At 46.2% G+C, this 22,044-nt stretch overlaps 2 protein-coding genes and 1 pseudogene across 3 annotated transcripts; 1 reads left to right on the top strand and 2 right to left on the bottom strand.

The window, feature by feature from the left end:
- The first annotated feature begins 87 nt into the window (after nucleotides 1-87).
- LOC123166767 (ribosomal protein S4, mitochondrial-like) lies at nucleotides 88-2,011 on the top strand. Its single transcript, XM_044584565.1, has one exon. The coding sequence runs from the start codon at nucleotides 467-469 to the stop codon at nucleotides 1,538-1,540; it is 1,074 nt and encodes a 357-aa protein (XP_044440500.1). The 5' UTR covers nucleotides 88-466; the 3' UTR covers nucleotides 1,541-2,011.
- Nucleotides 2,012-12,872: 10,861 nt separating this feature from the next.
- Nucleotides 12,873-16,795, bottom strand: LOC123171338 (ATP synthase subunit a-like; annotated as a pseudogene).
- An 877-nt stretch (nucleotides 16,796-17,672) lies between these two features.
- Nucleotides 17,673-20,190, bottom strand: LOC123168083 (uncharacterized). Of its 2 annotated transcripts, none has more exons than XM_044585944.1 (3): nucleotides 19,533-20,190; nucleotides 18,963-19,028; nucleotides 17,673-18,837 (listed from the first exon to the last, which is right to left on the bottom strand). In XM_044585944.1, the coding sequence occupies exons 1-3, from the start codon at nucleotides 19,938-19,940 to the stop codon at nucleotides 18,754-18,756; spliced, it is 558 nt and encodes a 185-aa protein (XP_044441879.1). In that variant the 5' UTR covers nucleotides 19,941-20,190; the 3' UTR covers nucleotides 17,673-18,753. The 2 variants fall into 2 exon arrangements, with proteins under 2 accessions (XP_044441879.1, XP_044441880.1); XM_044585945.1 differs by having other exon boundaries at nucleotides 17,673-18,100.
- Nucleotides 20,191-22,044: the final 1,854 nt, after the last annotated feature.

Below are 22,044 nucleotides of genomic sequence, written 5' to 3'. Positions count from 1 at the left end.
AGACGTGGTGTCATTATCAGCGATTCCTCAATCGATCAGAAGAAAGGGAATATAACCTGCCCCTCATTGTCCTTCAATCATGGTGCAATGAATATCGTAGATAGAGTGATTTCGATCTCATATAGCTAGCTTTCCTTTCAAAGTGAAACGATTTTCCTTTTACGTTGAGATATTTGAATTGGATTTTCTTTCACCACTACTATCGTAACGCACAGAAAACACTGACGTTTCCGCTCGCTTTCAACCACTGCCACTTTACCTTAGCACTGTGACGCAGTCGGTCAAGTATTGAGTTTCTGCTAGTATATCAAGGACTTATGAGAACTGAAAAGAAAAAAACGAAAAAAGGAATTCTCATAGTTCATTGAATTAAGGGAGGGCCATTCGTGGGGGGTTCGTGGAAGAGTTGGGTTCGATTCCCTTTATACGCGATGTGGCGAAAAAGACTGATTCAACGAAATATGCCATGCCAGCATTAAGATTTAAAACGTGTCGTCTACTTCCAGGAAATGTTCGGAACAGAGAACTTTCTCTAATCCAACGCCGTATTCTCCGAAGATTGAGGAACAAGAGGAGATCCATTAAAAGAAATCTTTCTCGGAGAGAAAATCTAAACAGTAACATCAAATCACAAACTACACGAAAGTTGTCTCTTTATTATGGGGATTTACCCATAAGGGAGATGCACAGAGGAAGAGAACGAACTTCATATATCCCTTTTTTACTCAATCAAGAAACAAGATCAAACGTGATTCCGGTTCGTCTCCATTTTAGTGACACTCTTCCTCAAGCAAGGCAGCCGATAAGTCATCGAAGGGTTTGTTTGAATAATGGATTGGTAACCATTACTCATTTGAAAGTTTCCCACGGTGATCTAATATCTTTTAAAGAAAATGACGCGAGAACCCGCGGTTTTGAAATAAGGAGATCTTTCTATATCGACATATCAGTTGGAAAAATCATAGGCAAATTCCTATCGGCCATATCGGTTGGAAAAAGAAGAGGCAAATTCCTACCGGCCAGAATCTGGAGAAGAACAAAAAAAGAATGGTTCCGCTTACTCACAACTCAGAGGGGATGCCGCTTACTACTCAAATCCAAGGAATTGCAAAAGTTGCGTTCTTATATGCAAGAAGAAGACTTTGAAAGAACAAAGAAGTTTGGATCCGCAAAAGTATGCTTAGGCAGTTCCTTCGCTGAGCACAACAGAATGAAGAGGAATTTGTTTCATTTCAAATACTTCTTCTTATTGAAAAGAGGGAAGGAGAAAAACCGAAATCTTCCTACTCGAACAATAAGTCCTTTTGTAGAAAAGTCTTCTTTATATAGTAATTCGACCTATTGCTCCGGATCCCCGTTTACTAGGAAGATAAGAATCAAAAGGATCGAACTACCTACTCATTATTCGGAGGTGAATCATAGAACACTAAAAGCTGTGGTATCTTATGGACCTAACATAGGTCACATCCCTCACGACATAAGATTGAAAGATCCAAACCTTCCTCTTCGGAGCGGAAACGGACGTGGCCAAAACATATAAAAAAAGATCGGCCTAGTCGCTCATAGGGACATATCTATCCGGATAGAGGATAGTCTAGATCAATTTTGAGAAAAATCTCTCTCTATATAGATAGGTATCTCTGTGGATAGAGATAAAGATAGGGATCCCTATAAATCGAAATATATGGAAAAAGTGCACTTTTTGACTACTACTACTATTTCTTAGACTTTTTCAAGGAAACATCGTTTTTTCGATTTTGACTGAATTGGTCGGAGCGTAGACGAGCAAGCAGAGCCCAGGAAAGAGGTCAGATCGTCATAGAGCAGTCGAATATAAGTATAAGACTGCTGGCCTGAGAGAAGGCAGTCTCTCTCGGGAAACATGGCCCAATTTCTCTTCTTTCTTTTCACACGGGCAACAATTGGGAATAAAACAGACCATGAACATGAGTTTAAAATGTAAAAAAAAGGGAAGAGTGCATTCTCCACTTTCTTATCTCGAAAATGCGTAATATAGTGATTTCATGTGTCTGTTTCTCTGAAAAGGTGGGTCGGCCCTTACGGCAAACAGTAGTGCCAGGTTCCATTGTGGAACAGTCGTTTGCCGGTGACCTTTGTCCGCTGTAGTACGAGTGACTGGCGCATCGCATCCAATCTCTCATGTCAATGAGTCAGTTAGAAAACAACTCCAAATGAATCAGTGATTTCCCCTTTATTTCCCTCGGAGCGCAAGGGGAAACAAGATTGAGAATGAATTAAAACACACCAAATGTTTCATTTTTCCTATTATCAGTGGTCAGCTCTGATACAAACCAGGGGAAAAAGAACCTGGAACGCCTTCTTTAAGGCGCTACTATTTCTAGCGGCATAGGTGCTTTCTCACAATACGAAAGATGTACATACGAGGACTACGATTCCTATTTAGAGATATTCCTACGAGCGATAGACGTAGTAAGGAAATTACGTATGCCAATAACAAATACGAATACGAATTACGCCTACGAGCCTACGCAATGGCATGTTTCGGCGTATAAAGCTAAGAACGAGAATAGCCTACTGCCTCCACTCGGAAAAGGCAAAGGTATCCAGTATAGGATATCGATGAACGGAGGACAAGGAAAGCAGGCAAGGTGAACCTCCTTTGCCAAAGCCCTTTTGAAATACCTTCTTTTTGAACCTTTAGAAAATACCTGCTAGCTATCCCTAGTTTTGTTTAACCAGCTTTCCCCCAAAAAGGGGAGATCCGCTGCTTACTGCTCACGGAAACATCCGACCTTATGGTCAAGTCGTCCGCCTATCTTTCTGATTTCATTCGTTTTCCGATCGCATAAAAAGTCATGAGATCAAAAAAGAAATGTGAGAATGTAGTTACAGATGTCAAAAAAGTCAATATCTCGTTCTCTTGTTCTTAAATCATGAATTGGATGATGTGCGTTTCATCAAGTATGAACATATTGCATTTTTTGCTATGCAATTTCAGTACCGGATCGACGTCCATTTATTTCTGTGTCCTCATCCGCGTGTATGTCTGTGTTAGATAGGCTCTGGAAGGCCTTACTTTACTAACAGGTAGGGCGCGTTACTTTTATTCTTTTTTTGCTGCTTACCCGCATGTTTAGATTATTTACTTGCCCTTTCACTTTTTCTTCGGCTGTCACCAACTTTGTTCAATGCTAGTCCCTAACCCATGAATAAGGGCTCCGCTGGCTACCGGGTTCAGAGAAGTTTGTAAGCCCTTTCTCTTTTTTCGTTTTTCGCCACCTCCTGTGTCTTTCCGTTTAAGGTCTTTAATTTTCGGCATTAGCTTCGTTAGAGAAAGCCATGCGTGAACTACAAAGCATGGGATCCTGAACACCACGAAAGAAAGCGTACTACTTTTCAATAAGGTCCGACTTCAGAGAGGAGAGACATGAACTTGTTTTAGGCGTAGAAAAGGCATACGGTATGAAAGATTGATTGAAAAGAGGTAGGGACTGGTCTCGCTGCTAAGGGAGAAGGAGACCTCTGTCGGAGCAAGCTAAAGAGCCCACTTTATATCGTCGATTTCAGGTAAGGCACTCGATCAAGCCTATACATCCGGGAATTTTGCTCCAAACCAAAGACGACTTGCTTTGCTGCATTTCTTGGGCCGGGGCTTTACTTGATTTTGGCGAAAGAAAGGCCATATGATCTACTTTCTGGTGCCGGTCCCTTCACAAAGATAGCCCCTTCTTGCTCTTATTCTTATTCTTATTCTTATTCGGTGGAATACAAGAGTTCTGAAGCTCCTTTCTTTCAAGTGAAAGTTGCCTATCTTTCTTGGTTCGGAATCCAATCCAGTTGAAAACAAACAATTGCCCGATGGCAAAGTCAGATGAAAGGCTAGGAGTGTAAACCACGTACGAGCATGGCGCAGAAAGCGAAATGTTTTGCAGCGAGTCAAGCGTAATACGATCAAAAGGAAATGGGGTCGATGCTAAAACTCAAACAGTTCCCCAGAGGGGGCCCCGGGTTGAAAGAGCGAGCTACATTCTTTCATAGAAGACAGAAAATAAGAGGACTGATGCTTTCTTACTTCATCTTAATATAGGGATTATAGCATTGGAATTATGGAATTTGAATGGATTGAGTACATCAAGATGAAGAAATTAACGTAATAAGCGATATTCTCAAAAGATTCGGTCATGCCAGAAACCTCAGTGTGCATGGCACTAAAAAAGGGTACAAAGAACCTGAGATGCAAGTAATGGCTGAATAGCCGGGGAAACACTAAATAAAGACAAGTGTCATCCGGACTTACTTGATTGATTGAATCGAGAGATGGAAATGCCATTGAGAGATTAGAAGGGATAGAGAAAACGTCAGATAGAGGTCGTGCTTCTGCTCAGTCCAAAAGAACAATCTGAGTGAGGATAAGGTGGTTTATGTTAGGGTCCGAGAAAGCAACTTGACATGCCAATCCTAACAAGAATTCCACTCTTTCTGGTCATGTCAGAAACCACCTCTTGGAAAGCAGATCAAAAGCCAATCGTTTCAGAAGATGATGACCCTCTTGTGCTCCTACGTTCCTGCTAGTTGGTGGATGAAGAATAGGAGAGAGCTTGCTTGAGTAGAAGATAACCCGCGAGAAGGATGTTTTGTAGCGCTTTCTCATACAAAAGGAAAAGGCGTCACGACCGAAGATAAGGAAAGATCCCATCTTTTCATTGCTCTGTCGCGCCACCCCTCCTCCCAGAGCCGGTTCTTATCCATAGATTTTTCAGCTAAAAGATACGGTATATATCACAATGAAAGCTGGCGCCTTTGGTTCTTGGTATGACTGGTACTTTTTCTCATTTATCGGTCTAGTTGGAAAAATTTCCCCTCAAAGATCAAGTTTTTCTTATATATTATACTGCGCCCTTGCCCTTAACCTTCCTTTCTCTTCTATAAAAAGGCTGGACGTCAAATGTAACTGATGCTTATATTCTAAATATGACAAGCAAGAAACCTACTATTGCCGTAAACAAAAACCCAAACATTAGTAACTAACAGAGCTTTCCTATTCTAACTATTTCCCTATAAACCATGATTGATATACCAATCAAAAAAGACTTATGAAACTAAACTATTCTATTGATTTATGCCCGTGCTTCTTCTTCTGTTTTTGTACGCAGAAGGATGTCTAGGAGGAACAGATCACTGAGGTTAAGGATGAGAAGGTGAAAAGTGAAGATAGAGAATAGATGCCATGAACAAGTGTATCAATTCAAGAGTTAAGGAATACTATTGGGAAGATTGGGCATTGGGTTCATCTTGTTATTGACCATCCCTTTTCAACACATATCTTTTAGTATACGTCTTTTTTAGTTGCTTAAAGATTTCAGATATTGCTTTTTCTGTTATAGGAAGTGTTGCGTTCCCCTTTAGGGTGTTTGTCAGTGGCGTCACCCGATAGGGTGTGTGCCTGGAAGAGAGAAGAAAAACATGTTGCTTGCTATTTCTGGTTGAAGAGCTATTTTTGCCTATCGAACATGAATTCCGAGGGATGTTTTTTGTTGTCGATTTGTAGCAATAGAAAGATAATGGAAGTGATTGAATAAGTTGGGTCATGAGAATGGAAGTTGGGTCATGTTGATACTAGATCCATGTCTTGATTATTCGACTTTTCCATTCCAATGCACAATACTATGCATTCCATTCCAAAGAGCGGTTTCGGTGGGTTGATATGATTTCCACTTTGACGGTCCTAAGTTGGCATTCTTTGCAGATAACTTCCATCTCGCCATAGACGAAAAGTACCCAATTTCATGCCAAGAGACCATGTAAGGGTTGTACGACCCATCCATATGATAAAAAGACTCACAAGCCTAAGAGCAATTCCTTCCTTCCCTATCATTAATTAAGGACTGGCTTGCTTCGAGAGAAAGGAAATCTGAATTCCATAGTCGTCTTCCTCACGAGCTGGAACAACTAAAGGTGTAGGTTGGAAACATACTTTTTTTCCGTTGGATTGTGCTCCAGAGAATGGAGTAGTAACACGCGCTCCCGAGAGGCGGCATTAGTTTATGGTTCGAAAGCACGAGTCACTCCATCCAGCTATACTTGCATTGATATAGACGATTTGAGCCTTTGAATTTACTTACTACAAAACAAGCTATGTTCTCCTATATATTTCCTTGGGCTCGCTTTACAAAAGAAAAACAAACTACTCCTCTTGATGTGGTCAGAGCGAAGTACTAATAGGCACAGAAACAGCAGGAATATCTTTCATTCATTTCATCTGTATGGTATGACACGACCTCTTTTTGCTCCCCATTTCGTTGGAACTGAGGCCTCTGTCTACCGGCCCGAAAGGAGGGTCTCATGCTTGTAAACTAGCATATATCTTGCACAGAATGAACCTTCCTTCAGTCACAACGAGAAGCACTATCGGGGTCTGAACGAATAGAAAACACAATCAACACTTCATATCAAAGTCAACCAACGTTTATCATATAGAGCGGAATCTTCATTCTAATTTGATTAGCCAACCCTCCCTCGAGTCGTATGCTTTCTGATCACTCTCCTATGCTGGTGACTTTTCTTTCAAACGTTACGTCGTTGCAGGTCCTCGCCCTTCAGGTTGAAGGAGATGTGTACTCGACTTCCTTTAAGTAAGTGGTGGCCCATAATAGTAGAGATGTATAACAACAGTAGCTTAACCAAAGGGATAGACTTGAACTCTTCCACACCCCCTTGCCAGAGGTTTTAAGAGAACAACCTTTTGGGGATACCAATTCCACCCATTCGCAGCAAAGGAACTAGCACTTTCTTAAGCTTTCCACCGTTCTTGCTTATTCCCCTTACTTACCCAATGAAAGATATAGATTGGAAATTGGAAGATGGTCGTCCATAGTTATCTTGTTGAAAATACCCTCCCTTACTCATCAAAACGTTGGAAGCGACTTGAGATATCTTTTGGGAAGATAGAATAACTATAGATGCTCGATATGCATATTGATCAATCGATCTCCGCGTCCTGCCAGTTCGCTAAGTAGACTCACTCTACCGAGGGGCAGAAGAAGATCAAGCCGATAAGGGGAAGCGCTGAGAAAAATCTCTCTCTTATCTAAATATAAGAGCACGCTTTATCTCTATGCACACAGAAAAAGGGGATCTTGTGATGATGGAAATGGTACGTATGTGGACCACTTTGGCTCCGCCCAAAAGCCCCTGAGCCGACTATCTCCTGGCACAGCCAAAGCATTTCCTCGCCCGAGGCCTGCTCAAAGCTAACTTGAATCCGAACAGCTTGCTGCTTCTCCGAAACCTTCACCAGCTTGTGTATCCTTGTAAGGTCGCGGACCCGACGTAAGAACGAGAAACGTGAGTCTAGCATGACATAAACCCAAACCCCGACACTTTTGATACTTCTCATCTCAGGACAAGTCACAGAAGAGGTAAGGCGCTATAGCCAGTGAAGGAACGGGAAAGAAGAATCAGTGGAATTGACCAATAATTTATACCATTACGACTTTGAATAATCGCTAATAGCTGACACCAATGGAATATTTTTGGACCCTAAGGCTCACGTTGACTCCGTCCTTTATTGAATAGCCAAGTCGTCGTGAGTAAGCGTACGATCCATCACACAAACGTCCCTAAACCTCAGTAAGCCTTTCTAGATGATGCATTTCCCTTCTTATCTATCGATGTATTCATCTGAGGCGACAGGCAGGTATATATCTACGAGTGGTTTATATAAAGGAGGGTCCTGATAAGAATGCTGTTCGGAAAAGGCGAAACAAGTTGTGTTGACTGGGGCTCAGAATACGTTCTTGCACCACTCCTTTCAAACACACATACCCTTTCTTCTCACAAATGTGAAATTCCGGAACTCTGTGTGTAATTGTTGCAACAACGATAGGGACTCTGCCGAGGGCTCCCCGGTAGGTTCTAGTCTCTCTTTATACTGCGACTGGAGCAAGGCGTAATGGGCTGTGTGGTATGTTGATCAAGGAGGTGCTGCATTGGCTGTAGCTGCAAGAGGTCTTGAGACAGAAATTATGCCATTATTGCTTCTTTCATTTAAAAGCTTGAGTCGGTTCTATCTAGCTAAGTTATTCAATAAAGTAGATCGAAGTGTGTGATGCTTGTGAGTTTGGCAACTACTATATACGATATTTATAACAATACTTGATACTTGATTTATGACTTCCTCTACCTAGACCCACACCTACTTTGAATTTAACTTAACGGAGCGGCGGATCCAATAAAAAGGGACTACATTCCAATCCTACTTACCAGAATAAATAGTTGTATGGCATTCGAACCCCACCTTCATGGTTGTATTCTAATTAGCTGGAAATGTATGACCTAAGCTTCTCAACAGGCATTCACTCAACAGAGCACTTAATGAGTTTTCTAATGGCTTGAAAGACTACTATGTTTCTTTTAAGCTTAGTTGCAAAAGAAAAGCAAAGGGGAATGCGGGTCCATTTCGTAACGCTTACGGTGATAAAGAAAAGTAACTCCCATCCGCGTGAGAGGCATCGCTACCGGGCCGGGCCTCGATTCCTTTCCTTGTCTCCATTCTGATTGATTCGCTTCTTCGTGCAAGCACTTGGTTCGCCCCTTACTATAACCATCCCACTCAATCTTTTACACCGATGTTTCGTACTCTCTCGACCAGGTCATCATAAGAAAATACTGCCAAATCTTTCCGAAATGAGAGAAGGAGGGAAGGCGCGCTACAACTAACTGCTGAAAAACGCAAGATTAGCGCTAAGAAGCAACCCTAGTTTAAGTACTAGCGTCCCACCCCAACGTTCTTGTACTTCAAAATACTCTCCCCCGCTTGCTGCTCGCCTCAGCCAGACGTGGCTTATGTAGTGGTCGGCATTCCTACGTGCTCCGACTGATCCCCACTGGAGATTATATGAGGGGTCTTGGAAACTGCCGTGACGCTTTGGTGACGAAGGTCACCGGGGTGACTATGGAAGGATTCCGTGGTAGTCTCTGACTCCCTCCAACTCAATCAATATCAAGAACATGTCGTGAGCATGGGGTTTGGTTAGGCTTGGTTGAGTTTGTAAGAAAAGATAGTAGGTTGAGGGGCTTCATTGATTAGTAAACCTACGGTGCTGGTAAGGTCGGGACCGTGGTCGTCCGTCTCCGCTTTGCCGGCCGATAAGATCACTGAGATTGACCAGCCAGCTGGGTAGGTTTGGCTATTCCTTTCTATTGAAAAGGAGTCAGCTGTCTGCGCGAGTCACCTTCCTTAGGCTCCGAGTCACCTTCTTCTAAGCTCCGCTGGACGACACGGCATTCTCGTTCTATAGGCCGGCCGTACTGGTGATGGTTCCCCAGGATCCAATAAATCCACTTAGGTCTACGTTGCCGCGATATTGTTCTATGGAAGCGGGTGGGCTGCTTTTTAGAAGTTCGGCCCGGTTTTTCATTAAAAAAATCAAAAAGGGGGGAGGGATTGACCTTTCTAACGCATATTCTGTCGTACCGGCATGGCCCCACTGATTTGTTTTCGATCGGAGCATCAAGCAGCGCAACCCGGTTCTACTTGACTAAGCCCCGTGCTCGTCCAAGGAGGGAGTTTGCTTTACCCAACTCCCCTTTTTGATAACAAGGCAAAAACCTCCGACCCGACATTCATGAGTTTCGAATGAAGAATGAAGAGTGCCCTGCCCCTCTTTTTTTTCCCTAAATCTTGGATTTGGAAGTTGGTAAAGACCCACCCCTTGTTTAAGTCAGAATGAGTCCCCGAGACATTGGCTTCCGCCAACAGTGAACTATTAAGGATCGCATCCCGCGCATATTCTACATTATAGCCTGCAACTAATTCAGCTTCCGCTTCTGGGAGATCAGACGGAGCTCGATTAGTTTCTGCTAGACGAGGAATAAGGAACATAACCAATACGGGGAACAAGGGAATACCGGACCATATCTGCTTTTGCGCCATGACAATCTCACTCGAATTACAGGGACCTACACATATTAGTACAGTATACCGGGGTCCCCGACCAGAACCACACGTGCAAGTTTCCCTGCATGTGGCTCGTCCGTGCTTTTATCCAAGGCGCTGCCTGCGAGTCTGCATGGGAGAAGAGGGCTGAACTGCAAACTTTCGTGTTCAGAGCATTGCATTGTCTAAGGGAGTAGGGTGAGTAAGCTGCGCCTACCAAGCTAAGCTTTCGTCGAAAAGGCGTCACTGCTTCCTTTTCGGCGCCCGCCCTTTATTTAGATGTTGGGGCAAGGCAAGCCCAAGGAAAGTCTAGGTTGGCGCTCCATCTCGGCCGGCATCTTGCTCTCGAGAGGGTGTGGTCCTTGAGCGAACTAGTCATGTGCTGTGTTGCCCCAACGCAGGGGCATTTGGTGAGGAGCTACGGTCCGGTGGTTGACAAGCCACTGATCGGAGGCGACTGGACTGGAGTGCTTTCATCAAATGATGCATGTGGGCTGAGCCATTCCCATCCCAAGTGGTGGCCCGATTCGGCCTGGCCTGGTCGGAAAGAGATTCTAAATCTCGAATATGCGCACCGAGAATAGATATCTATGTTAGCTAGCGGGGGCGGGCTTACCCCTGGTAGTCCCGCTGCGTCCTCTGACAGTCCATCTCGTCTCATCTTTCTTTGGCTATACTTGTAGCCAGCCATATTAGCTCCACATTCCACCCTTTTGGATTTCTGACGAAAAAGGCAGTCATCAGTCGCCCCCTTTCCTATTTAGCTTTGCTTGCTGCCTATTATGAGAATAGGTCCCGGTTCAAGCGGCCCGCCTTTCATCATCATCTATACCAGCTGCCACGCACGATCCCATAGGAACGATTTCATCGCCCTAAGAAGCAGAACGCGCCATCACCTACAGCCCTTTCCTCTGCCGGGGACTTTCACGAAATGAAAACGGGCGGCATCATCGTATGCTCGACATTAGTTGCCCTGGTGTATATCCCGGAGTACTCCTATGGCCAATCTGTCACCCATACATGAAGGCCTTGGCCCCGTCCCGTGTGGAGAATGCCCCCCTTACGGCACGGCTTAGTCTGTTATTTTCTTTTGTCAGAGTGGATTCGGACCGCCACTTCTATGAAAGCATGGTTCTTGCCTCCCTCTCTCCTCCCTCCTTGGAGCTCGTCCATTCGTTGGGTGATCCCTTGCTCTCACGTTCGAGTGTTTGCTCGTCGTTTAGGCCGGTGAGTTACATTTTTGCTCATTGCAGTCGCCTCCGGGGTTCTTCGCACCTGGGTAGTACCAGGACCCTTGTGCCCCGGACTGCACTGCCCGCCCTATGACCCAAAACTCAAAATGAGCCTTGCGACGAGACGCGGACATTCCTCATGCTGCGGTTCCCTCCGGTCCGTTCCCGGGTTGGGTTAGGGGAAGATCCGAGCGATTGCCTTCGCGGATCCAAACGTGCTCACAAGGCGCACAATAAGAATAAGACCAATAGAGACTTCATAAGGGACCATTTGAGCTGCAGATCGTAATGCTCCTAGAAAGGCATATTTCGAATATAGAGGACGTCTCATACCCAACTATGAACCGTACGAGCACATCCTCTGTCACCCCCACCGCGCTTACGGCTCTATACCCCAACCCAACTTGCTCTGGCCCTGGGTCCTCCCGCATCTCTTCCTCGGTAAGCGGACCGTGGAAGCTGGGGAGTATCCGCTTGGGACTGATAGAAAACAGCATATCTTTTCCCTCCTGACCCCTATAAAAATCTAGTGGAAGTCCGGTCGCGTCGGAGACATCTTTATCTGATTTTGAGGCTTCGTCGTCCGGCTCCTCCAAAATTATGTTAGGATCGGCTGGCTCATCCTCATCATCCGAAAAGAAAACAGAGACAAAACAGATTTGTTTCAATGACATATCTAATCAGACTGAAATTGATGTCGAAGACACGATCATTCACATCAATTGAAGCAGGCAGGAAGGGCGCGGAAGCTACCGTTTCACGAATGCAATGCAAGCAAGGTAGCTTGCTTACTCTCCATCTAGCGTGCGTTGGCGGCAAGGAAGGAGGCATTGGAAAGACTAGACCATACACATTAATTAGTACAAGAAAGAGGCATTCGGGAAGCGACTAGTCGCTTCTGGCGAAGCTTAACAAAGGCCGACTACTACATAGAGACAACTACTACCAGTCATGAGCGATAGTGAAGCCGTCAGAGGCAGAAGCTGTCGCTTGACGGACGAAGCCGAGCCGATACGATAGGCGGGCGAAGTGAGCGAGACCAAGACGGGCCAGACGTGGAGTGGCGAAGGGGGCCTACTATACGTATACGTGATTAGTAAGCGGTTCAAGACATCGAACGAAAAATCAAGTGAACTAATGAACAGTGTGATTGATCAGACAAGTACCAAGGAGCAAGAAAACGTATGCGCTTTAGCAAGGGATGAGCGCGAAATCCGTTGCTTGTTCTTTCGGTAGCCTTCTTTCATTTCCGAATTTGCTTGCGAGCAGTCCTTGCATTAGTATGAGTTCGTTGACCGCGTAAGGGCGATCCATCTTGATGACGAATTCCACGATAACAAGAAATAGAAATTAATCGTTCGATGTCTGCTCGTTCTCCCCTCTTCAATTCCCAATGAACAACATGATCTTGAGCTATCATTTGTTCAATTTGGTCGATCTGATACTTAGTTAACTCATTCATCTTGATGTTCCCACTGATACCTAATCGATAACGAAGCTGAATGGCTTTTTTCGATCCAATTCCATCCATTTTTGTTGAGGCAATTCTGACTTGTTCATCGGGAAGTGATCTAGCTCCTGAGATATATGACATTCTTTATCCTTATCTTTTCCTGGTCTTCTCGGCTGGAATCTACAATCTACACCTCTCCAAACACAAACGCAATATCTTGAGTACCCGGAACCATGTTCAGTGCTGCAAAAGCGCAGCTGTAGCCCCCTAGAATCTTCGGCTCCTCGTTTTTATTCAATTATGAAATGACTCATTTTGATGGAGATTTGTAGCATCATTCAAGTAAATACAAATTGAGATCGTAGAAACATGAGCTTGTGATATAGCTACACCTAATTCCAGACCGGTTAATGCTAGAACTATAAATAAGGGACCAAGATCTCCTATGAAATAGAAAATATTATTCAGAAATAGCATAGTCCAAGCAAACCCACTTAAAATCTTTACTAAACTATGACCGGCCATCATATTAGCAAATAAACGTATTCCTAAGCTTAATGCACGAAAACAATAAGAGATTAGCTCAAGGAGTACTAAGAAAGGTGCTAACGGCAGTGGGACTCCCGCAGGTAATAAGAAGCTAAAAAAATGAAGCCCATGTCTTTGAAATCCAACGATCGTAATGCCTATAAAAATGGAAAATGAAAGAGCCAAAGTAATGAGAAAATGACTTGTCACTGTGAAGCTAAAGGGTATCATACCCTGGGGATTACGAAATAACGAAAAAGTAAAAGTGACCGAGATGCGAGGGAAAAACTTTTGTTTCACATTTCCAGGTTCAGCACGAAATCATAAATAAGCTCGACCAAGGATTGCCATGCATTTGGCACTGACTTTCCACCTCCCTTTTTCGTAACAACAAAAAACAGAAAAACGACCAAAACGACAGTGAGCAGCATATACAAGACTGCATTTGTAAATGTAAAATAAAAGTTGCCCACATGAAGATCAATTATTGGGTAAATGGCAAATTGATCCAATGGGTTTTCCAAAAAAAGCTGATTCGGAGCACTTACAGCGCTACCCGGCGGGGAGTCTTCGGCCCTCCATATTTCGTTATAAAAATTAACAAATCCCGTGTTCCAAGTTAAGCTTTCGCGCCCCTTGAAATGTAAATCTACGAAAGTATCCTTTAGATCCTTAAAAGAATCCACGCCCAGAAACTGGTTACAAAACCAGGTAACATCGTATGCAGGTGGCAAAACCAAATTTGCCTGCCGCATGTATGATTCTACCATTTTTGTGATTTCAAAAAGCAAAGTATATATATATATAATAAAGGCGAGTTTTAGATCTTGATTAGTACTACATTAACAGTATGATTATTTGCTCATCAGTCATCTGGGCACTCACAATGCATCCTCTCTTAGCACATTATCATAGAAGATATAAAAACTTAAGAGACGACTAGTCCAATGCATTGTTTCATAGGGGTTGTATCTAAATTTAATGATTCGGCGCTCATGCATACATGTGATTAGGATCACGTTGTTTTTGTAGGGGAACGCAGCAGAAAACAAAAAATTTCCGACCTACGCACCAGCCCAGGACCACTATGGAGACTGCATATATGGTTTGATCTTTTTCGTTACCGACTCGTAGCGCAGCGGGAAGTAGAGTCGATGACGATCGGCGGTGCAGATCCCCGCAGCTAGGATTTACAACCTCCCAACCGCGAGGATGTATACCTTCATCTGCTCCTCAGACAGCCCTCCGGGAGGCGGTCGAACAGCCCCCTGGACGGTGTCGCGGACAGCCCTTCGGGAGGACCTTCGAAACTCGAACGGTCACTCGGACAGCCCTTCGGGAGGACCATCGAAACTCGGACGGTCACACGGACAGCCCTTCGGGAGGCACTCACGAACTAAGACCGAAACTACGATCTCTCTACAGAGTTGCACACATACGGTGTCATCTATCCGGCAGGGCTTCGCCGTCCAGAACTAGTTCCTGCCGGAACCCAGACAGCCTTACGGCTCTATGAAACTCTTTTCGTGGGAGGGAGAGAAGAAGCCAGATAATGCATGGCATGTGTATGAGAGCAAGGGATGAGTGTGGAGGGCTGCCCCTCCACCTCTATTTATAGGAAATCCCAAGGGGGTAGGGTAGTTTCACAAAAAACCCAAAATGCACATGAATGAAGTCCTTCCACAAGGACCTAGGAGTGAAACCAAGGAACAAGAGGGTCCCCAAGGGGGGATACCCCATGTGGCCGGCCACACCCCCATGAGGGGCCCAAAAAATGGCTCCTATCCATCCATGTCATCCCCAAGATCTTTTGGAGCAAAGCCCCAAAATGTGGCTTTCCATAAAGTAACCATAAAGCTGATTTTCACTATTCACGACGACATTTTTCAGCGTCTGATCGAACTGAAAATATTTATGTGGGCTAAGAACATTTCCAGTACCCACTAAAATGATTTTCAACGCGTTCCGAAACAATTCCGGTTTTAGTGATTTTCATCTGCGAAACGCATCTGAAGTGGCTCCGGCAGCTCCGGAACATTTCCGGTTTTTATCTTAGAAAATTCCAAAAAGCTTCCAGAATGATTCTGGCATCCTCCAAGAATTATCAGGCATGTGCCGAAACCAATTTGACTTAATGGTGTATCCCGAAACAACTTTTCGGTATCATCGAAACTTATCCGATGACCTCTCTCTGCGGTACGATTCCGCTGTCCGAAACTTTTTCGGTGATTTTCTCTCAGACTCCCTGTCTAGTATTCAGCAGATAGATGACCCTTAAGCGTGTGACCCTATAGGTTCGGTGAAGTATAGACATGACCCGGAACCCCTTCCGATCAATGATCAACATCGGAGCCGTGGACACCCATATTGACCCCCTATACCCACACGAATAAATATTCGAGTGAACCTCCAGTTGCCGTGTGCTATTCCTGTTGCTTCGCGATATGTTACAAATACCCGAGGTGAGACATGTTGGCATTCCCGTGGATCAACAACTTGTCCACTATGCTAGTTACCTCGTTACCGGTATTGTTTTCTTTTCTTGTTATCGTGTTCCGGCATCCCCGTGATCAAATCACAAAGTGTCTGGCCAGACGATGATGGATACCGTAACACCGAGAGGGCCCAAAGATATCTCTCCATCGTCGGAGGAGCAAATCCCAATCTTGAGCTATCAAGTTACTTGACACACTTTTCCATGAACCCGTAAGCCGCCGTAATAGCCACCCATTTACGGATGACGTTTAACAAACCCCAAAGTTCATGAAGCAAGCATGAAGAAACTCGATACTCTCATGGTCTAAGGAATCATGCAAACGTTAACCATCTCTGTGTTATGTACCAATAAACTTGTGACGAATGAATCTCATAGCATAACATCAATCCGGGTCGATTCAACACAAATGTTCTCTTAACATTGTGCCCTCAAGGTTGCTGACATAGACATGCCCATGATCAGGAAAACATAACCATCATGCAACACTTGAGCTAGTCTTAGAGGCCAGACTAGGAATACATTTTACCGTTTATTATTCCACACGTGCATATGAGTCTTCCTCCGAGCCTCGTGGTTATTGCAGACTCGAGAACCATAGCAGTTATAGCATGGAACATAAACATAATTATGAACTCGGAGATAAATAATATCATTTATTATTGCCTCTAGGGCATATCTCCTACAGTTTTGTTGCCTATATGATTTATTCCAAAATTCGGGTACTTGCATCTTCCTGAATTTATTCCAAAATTTCCGGCGATGCGCGTTCAATGGGAGGAGATGTTCGCGTTCACCATGGGAAGATGAGGAAAGGAGGAAGAAAGAGCTCACCTGTGTCGCATCTCTCCTCCATGAACTGGCAACCGTCCTTGACCTCTCCCCCTCTGAACACAGCCGCCGGGGTGGGGACCTTGCTGCCCTCACTGCAGCAACCGCTCCTTCTCGACCCGCGGCCGATCTGGAATCATGGCGCACGACATCGGATGGCGGCGACCCTCGAAGAGGGAGAGCTCGGGAAGGTCGATGGAGAGGGAGGGTGGAGGCCATGGCAGAGGTAAGGACGCCGGGGAGGGGGCAGGGAAAAGGGGGGCGCGAGAGAGGCGGCGGGGGGCGAGCCACGACCTCCGTTGCACCGCCATGACCACGGCCTCCTCCTCCTCATGCATCTGTCCCCTGCCACCACGACTCCCTCCGTCCCCGGATCACGGGGAGGATGCATCTGGAGAGCAGCTAGTGGGCGCCGGCTAGGGGGAGCGGCCGGAGAGGAGGGGCGGCGTGGGGGAGAGGAGGAGACGAGCGGGGAGAGAGGAGGCGGTTGGCTTGCTTTTTTCCTTTTACCCCTTCTCGGTCTAGGGCTCGATGCTTTTCTTATGCAGAATTGGGCAAAACGCACGCCATTCTCTCGACCCCACACGTAACGAGGCCTACTTGTCATCCACTCTCAAAGCAGCCATGAACGTGAAAAAAAACTGATGGCTGACCAACTGCCAGCAGTATAAAAGAGCACAGTAAAAAGATCGCACGGCCCAACCAGCGTCGCGCGCGCGGAGGCCTCAGGTTGGCGGGTAGTCTTGGAGCGTTTATGTGTTCAATGGGGATGAGAATGCTGAGTGGGGTCATGCATTCAGGCAGCCGTATGTCGACAGCCATTAGCAACGGACTCGGGATCGCGCCTTGGCGCGAGGGTGCCGGTCCCAACGTTTTGGTCAAACAAATAATGCTAAGTTAGTAGCATTAATACGGGTTGAGCATATGCTATTAAATTATGATCACTCAAAAGTTTGTTAATACAAATAAATAATTTTAAGCTTGACCTTTCCACGATCAAACTTTAGTTTCTTTCTGTGTTCCTATAACAAAATGCAATATACATGAAAATAATTTTAAACTGAATGAATATTATTTCATAAAAACAAATGGTTAAAGCTGTGAAGCTTCAAAACAGGCACTTCTCCAACACATGTTGTGCATATTCTAATTCTGATAAAGCCAAGTGCAAACCTAAACTTACAAAAATAATATCAGTTTGAAAACATCGAGGAATGTCAGTTGACTAAAACAAATGTGTGTTTAACTCAAAGCTAAAAATGGGAGAATTCACAACAACAAAACTAAGCACAAAAGGATATCTAATGCAGGAAATTGCTGAGCCAGATAAATTAACTCTAAATTTTGTTTTTGTGACCTAGAACCCAAATATGTCAACGACCTGGGCTACAAGTTATGTGGCGAACTGGCCGGAGACCTCGCCGGCGACCTGCAAGCCAAAACGATGGATGTAGCAGCGGAGAGGTGAACCTGGATGGAGTGGAGCAGTGTGGATCTTATGTCAAAGAGGACAAGCAACAGCGACGGCTGGCCATCAGATCCAGCGCTTCCACGAGCCCCTTCTCCATGTGCTCTCACGTCAAAGAGGAAAGGCAACGGTGACGGCTGGCCACCGGATCCAGCGCTGCCACGAGCAGTCAGCTCTGCTTTACAGTAAAAGAGAAATCAACACAGGAAAAGTAAATAAAACCAATAGGGCAACTACACCTGAAAACCACACTTGTCTAACCCACTGTCAAAAAATGAAATGGTGATGTGAAAGTTAAACAAAGTGAGTTGCAGGTATATAACAAATAAATAATTTTCTGTCATGATCACATTATAACAGATACATTATCTGCATAGGCAGGACCGCCAACATTCCAACCTGAATTTTTAGGCAAGGTGAGAAACTAAATCAACCATGTTGAAGATAAAGAAATCAAACTTGCAATCTACAAAATATCCTTGACACATAATCATAGGGTAGAAATGAAGTTTTTGTTTTTACAGCCCTAGGGAACTAATATGGTCAGTACCAAATAGCAAAAAGCTCATCAACAGATAATATTCGCTTTTCTACATAAGGTAGAAGTAGAACCATGAGAGATTTTCTGCATGGGATAAATCTTCGCCTGAGAGTGAAGAAAGAAAATAGATGAGTTCAGCTTTGATCTGCAGTAGTACATTTAAAAGTAAACAGTTTCTTCCTCGGTCATTCAAGTAACCAGAACCGTAAAGTAACTCAAAGCTCGACGCATCAAGTTTGGCAAAAAAGACAAATATAGACTCTGTGCCGCAGGCATGCATGCTGAATTCATGCCCCCACGGCCGTCGGCGGCGTGAACTGGTGAGAACCAGGAAACATCATTGGCGCCATCCCAGTGGTCATCCACATAATCTGATGTAGATTTCAGTCTCAATTAGGTACGAATAATTGATGCCACATATTTCTCTCAAAAAAAAAATGATGTCATATGGGGCTATGTCTGTGGGTACAGGTAGAGGAGGCAGTAAACTCCTAACCTGAAGTTGCATTTGGAGGGACTTTAAGTACTCAATCGCCTCATCTAATATTGATGCTTTGTTGGCCTGCAAGTAAAGAGCAAAAATTGGAAAGGAAAGAAACATATGTAAGTGATAAATGAGATATGTCACCATTAACCAACAGAAATGTATTAATCCAGGGACATGCACCTGATCAGAAAAATTTCATATGCATAAACTGGGAGCACACTCTTTCAGTGAACAATATTTATATAAGCACAATATATATAACCCACAATCCCAACGGTTGTTAAAACAATGTGCATCATGTTAAGCTGTGATTCTGATTTCAAAGGGATGGTGCAGTTACAATTCAGGCAAGTGACCCAAACAATTAGCTCCTCAATTTTCTATAGTAATCTCGTAGCCTTCAAATTCACAAACATTAATTGCTCGTACTCGTATACATACGGCAGACTTGCAAACAAACAACTGATTCAAGCAATCGATTAACTGGTAATATCCCACAACATGTTTCTGACTTTCTTAAAATCATGAAAAGAGTTAATTGAATTGTAGAAAAGAAAACAAAGAGATGAGGATACTTACTGTTTTTTTGTAGAAAACGGAGGAGGGGAAGAGGGCCTGCCGAGGGTCAGACAACGGAGACCAGCAGTGGAGCCAGAGAGAGACGGAGGCAGCGCACTCGGTTCGAGCCCTTCCTCCAGCGTAACCAGGGAAGGATCCCTCCATATGGATGCCTGCTTCTGATCGTTGGGCTTGTGGAGACGTGGACGTTGGTGACGAACCTTGGAGCCGCCAAACCTCGTCCCCAGCCACATTCCTCAGGTCCGCACCCTCACGCCATCGGGGTAGACGACGCATGGGGATCCAGGCTAAGGCGCGCGGACTGCTGTGGCCGGCGGAGCCCCCAGGCGTTGCGCTCGTGGTGCTGGCGGTACACGCGCAGCAGCGATGCGCCCTAGCCGTTGATCTTGTAGATCCCGGAGAAGTCATCCGATCCGTGGGCAGCGACGGCGCGCAGTATGGCGAGGGGGTCGGGGAGGCCGGAGGGGTCGGCGCGCGCCGCCCGCTTCCCGACGGGGCGTGCCGCTTTCTTCGGGTTCTTCGTGGCGGGGGGCGAAACCTCCCATGCTACATTGGCGGCGGTGGAGAGGAGGCGGCGGAGGAGGTGCCGGCGGCGTGGGGCAGGGAGGCGGGAGCGGGTCGAGGGCTCGGATCGAGGCGCGACCGCGCGAGGAGAGGGAGGAGGAGGCGGCTAGGTCTCCACGGGGGGATGTTGCTATATATACCTATATGCGAAATGACCAAAATACCCTCGGCGGGGCACTGAATTAACACGCGGTGGCACAAACAAGAGGGAACTATTCATTGTAGCAGTGTCCGTTTTCGATCCGGCGGCCCAGATCGTCCGGAATGAAGATCCGACGGTCCAAATCGCATCAAATAATTGATCCGACGGCCGAGACTCGCTGAGTTCTGAGTCCCAACTAACATAGTACGAAGATGTGCGTGCGTGCATGTGACGGGGCTCTCAAACCATGTGTGCTCCCACTGTTTCTGTTTGCACATGGTTGATCTGACGAGACCGAGAATATACAGGATCGAGGTCGATGCGTGCGGCCGCATGGACCCGACGTGTGTATTCCTTGGCGGCTCGAGATATGCTGCCAGCGAGTGCCATTGGCATGTCGCGCTGACCATTGACCGGTCAAGTTTGTATGACGAGGAAGGGACGTGGATGTGGATCTGCTTCTTCTTGGAAAACCGTGGGTGTGCACTTGTCTGGCACGCACGCTGCACACCGTCGTTTATGTCGTGCAACCGCAAACTCCTTTTTACCGGAGGCGGGATGTACCGGAGCCGCATCTGCCGTTGACTGTCGGAGTAAATGGCCACGGGTAGCCTAACCGACTCCCCCTGGCTTCTTAAAAAATTATCAGGTCATTTAAGCCTTCAAGCATACGAAGCATAGGGCCGCCTTCCCCCGACCGGCTATTCCCAGGGCCGACTCCCAGAAGGCGACCCAGTCCCAGAAACCTTCCCCAAGAAAGCTACGAGATGGCCGACTCCAGGAAGCCGGCTCCCAAAGAACCGACTCCCAGAAGCCGGCCATGAAGAACGCCGACTCTCAGAAGCCGGCCAAGACCGCACCCATCAAGACTGTGTCCACCTAACGGTGATAAGACGGGGCGTGGCCACAGTACAGCCCACTACCCCTGAATCCCGAAGCAGGCATGGCCACAGGACGCCGTATGGGTCAGCCATCTCCCGTCCGGCGCGGCACTGTAGCCATGTTGGCCTCAACGTCGTCCACGACAGAGGCCAGTACGGCCCGCGGGCCCCTTTAGCCAGAGAGACGCTCGAAGGCGGCCCGGCCTCCCCTAGTCGGCCAGGGGCGTAGCCGGCCCCCAGGAGCCGGCTACTTCCCTCCCTCGAAACATGTGCCACATTAAGGAGACAAGACGAGGTAAGGCTACATTGAGAGCCCGCAAGGCGGCTACGCTGTAGCCACGCTTACCTCGACAAAGCCCTCGTCATCAGGGGCGAGGCAACAGTAACCAGCCGCCGACAAGACCCCCAAGCGGTGGGGCCGGCCTGTCGACCAAGAGGCCGGCAGCCGGCGGGACCCACCAGTCGGCGGGCCCCAATGGCCGGCGGAGAAGCCGGCGAACACAGACACTGACGGCTGGGACCCGCGCCCAGCCGGATTACTATTGTATCCCTGGGGGGTAGGCCTATATAAACCCCCCGGGGCACTAATGCAAAGGGTTGGCCTCATAGAGTTACACACACCACATAGAGAGAAAAGGAGCGCTGGCCTTGCCCTTCTTCTCCCTCTAACCCGACAGCTCAAGGAGCATCTGTAGCTACTTGTTTTGATCTAGTGATCATGCGGAGACCCCGCAGAGCAGGACTAGGGGTGTTATCTCCACGGAGAGCCCCGAACCTGGGTAAGATTCGCCGGCGTGCATGTCTTCGCCTTATCCCGTTTCCAGGCACCGGCGACGTCTTACTGGCTCCCACAATGATAAGCCACCCGTTGGCATATGTCGCACCTACCACCCGACATTGACGTTATTAAAGTTCTACCTGCAGT

This window comes from Triticum aestivum, chromosome 7D (assembly GCF_018294505.1).
Source record: "Triticum aestivum cultivar Chinese Spring chromosome 7D, IWGSC CS RefSeq v2.1, whole genome shotgun sequence".
NCBI lineage: Eukaryota > Viridiplantae > Streptophyta > Magnoliopsida > Poales > Poaceae > Triticum > Triticum aestivum.
This window is presented reverse-complemented; position numbering and strand designations above follow the sequence as displayed.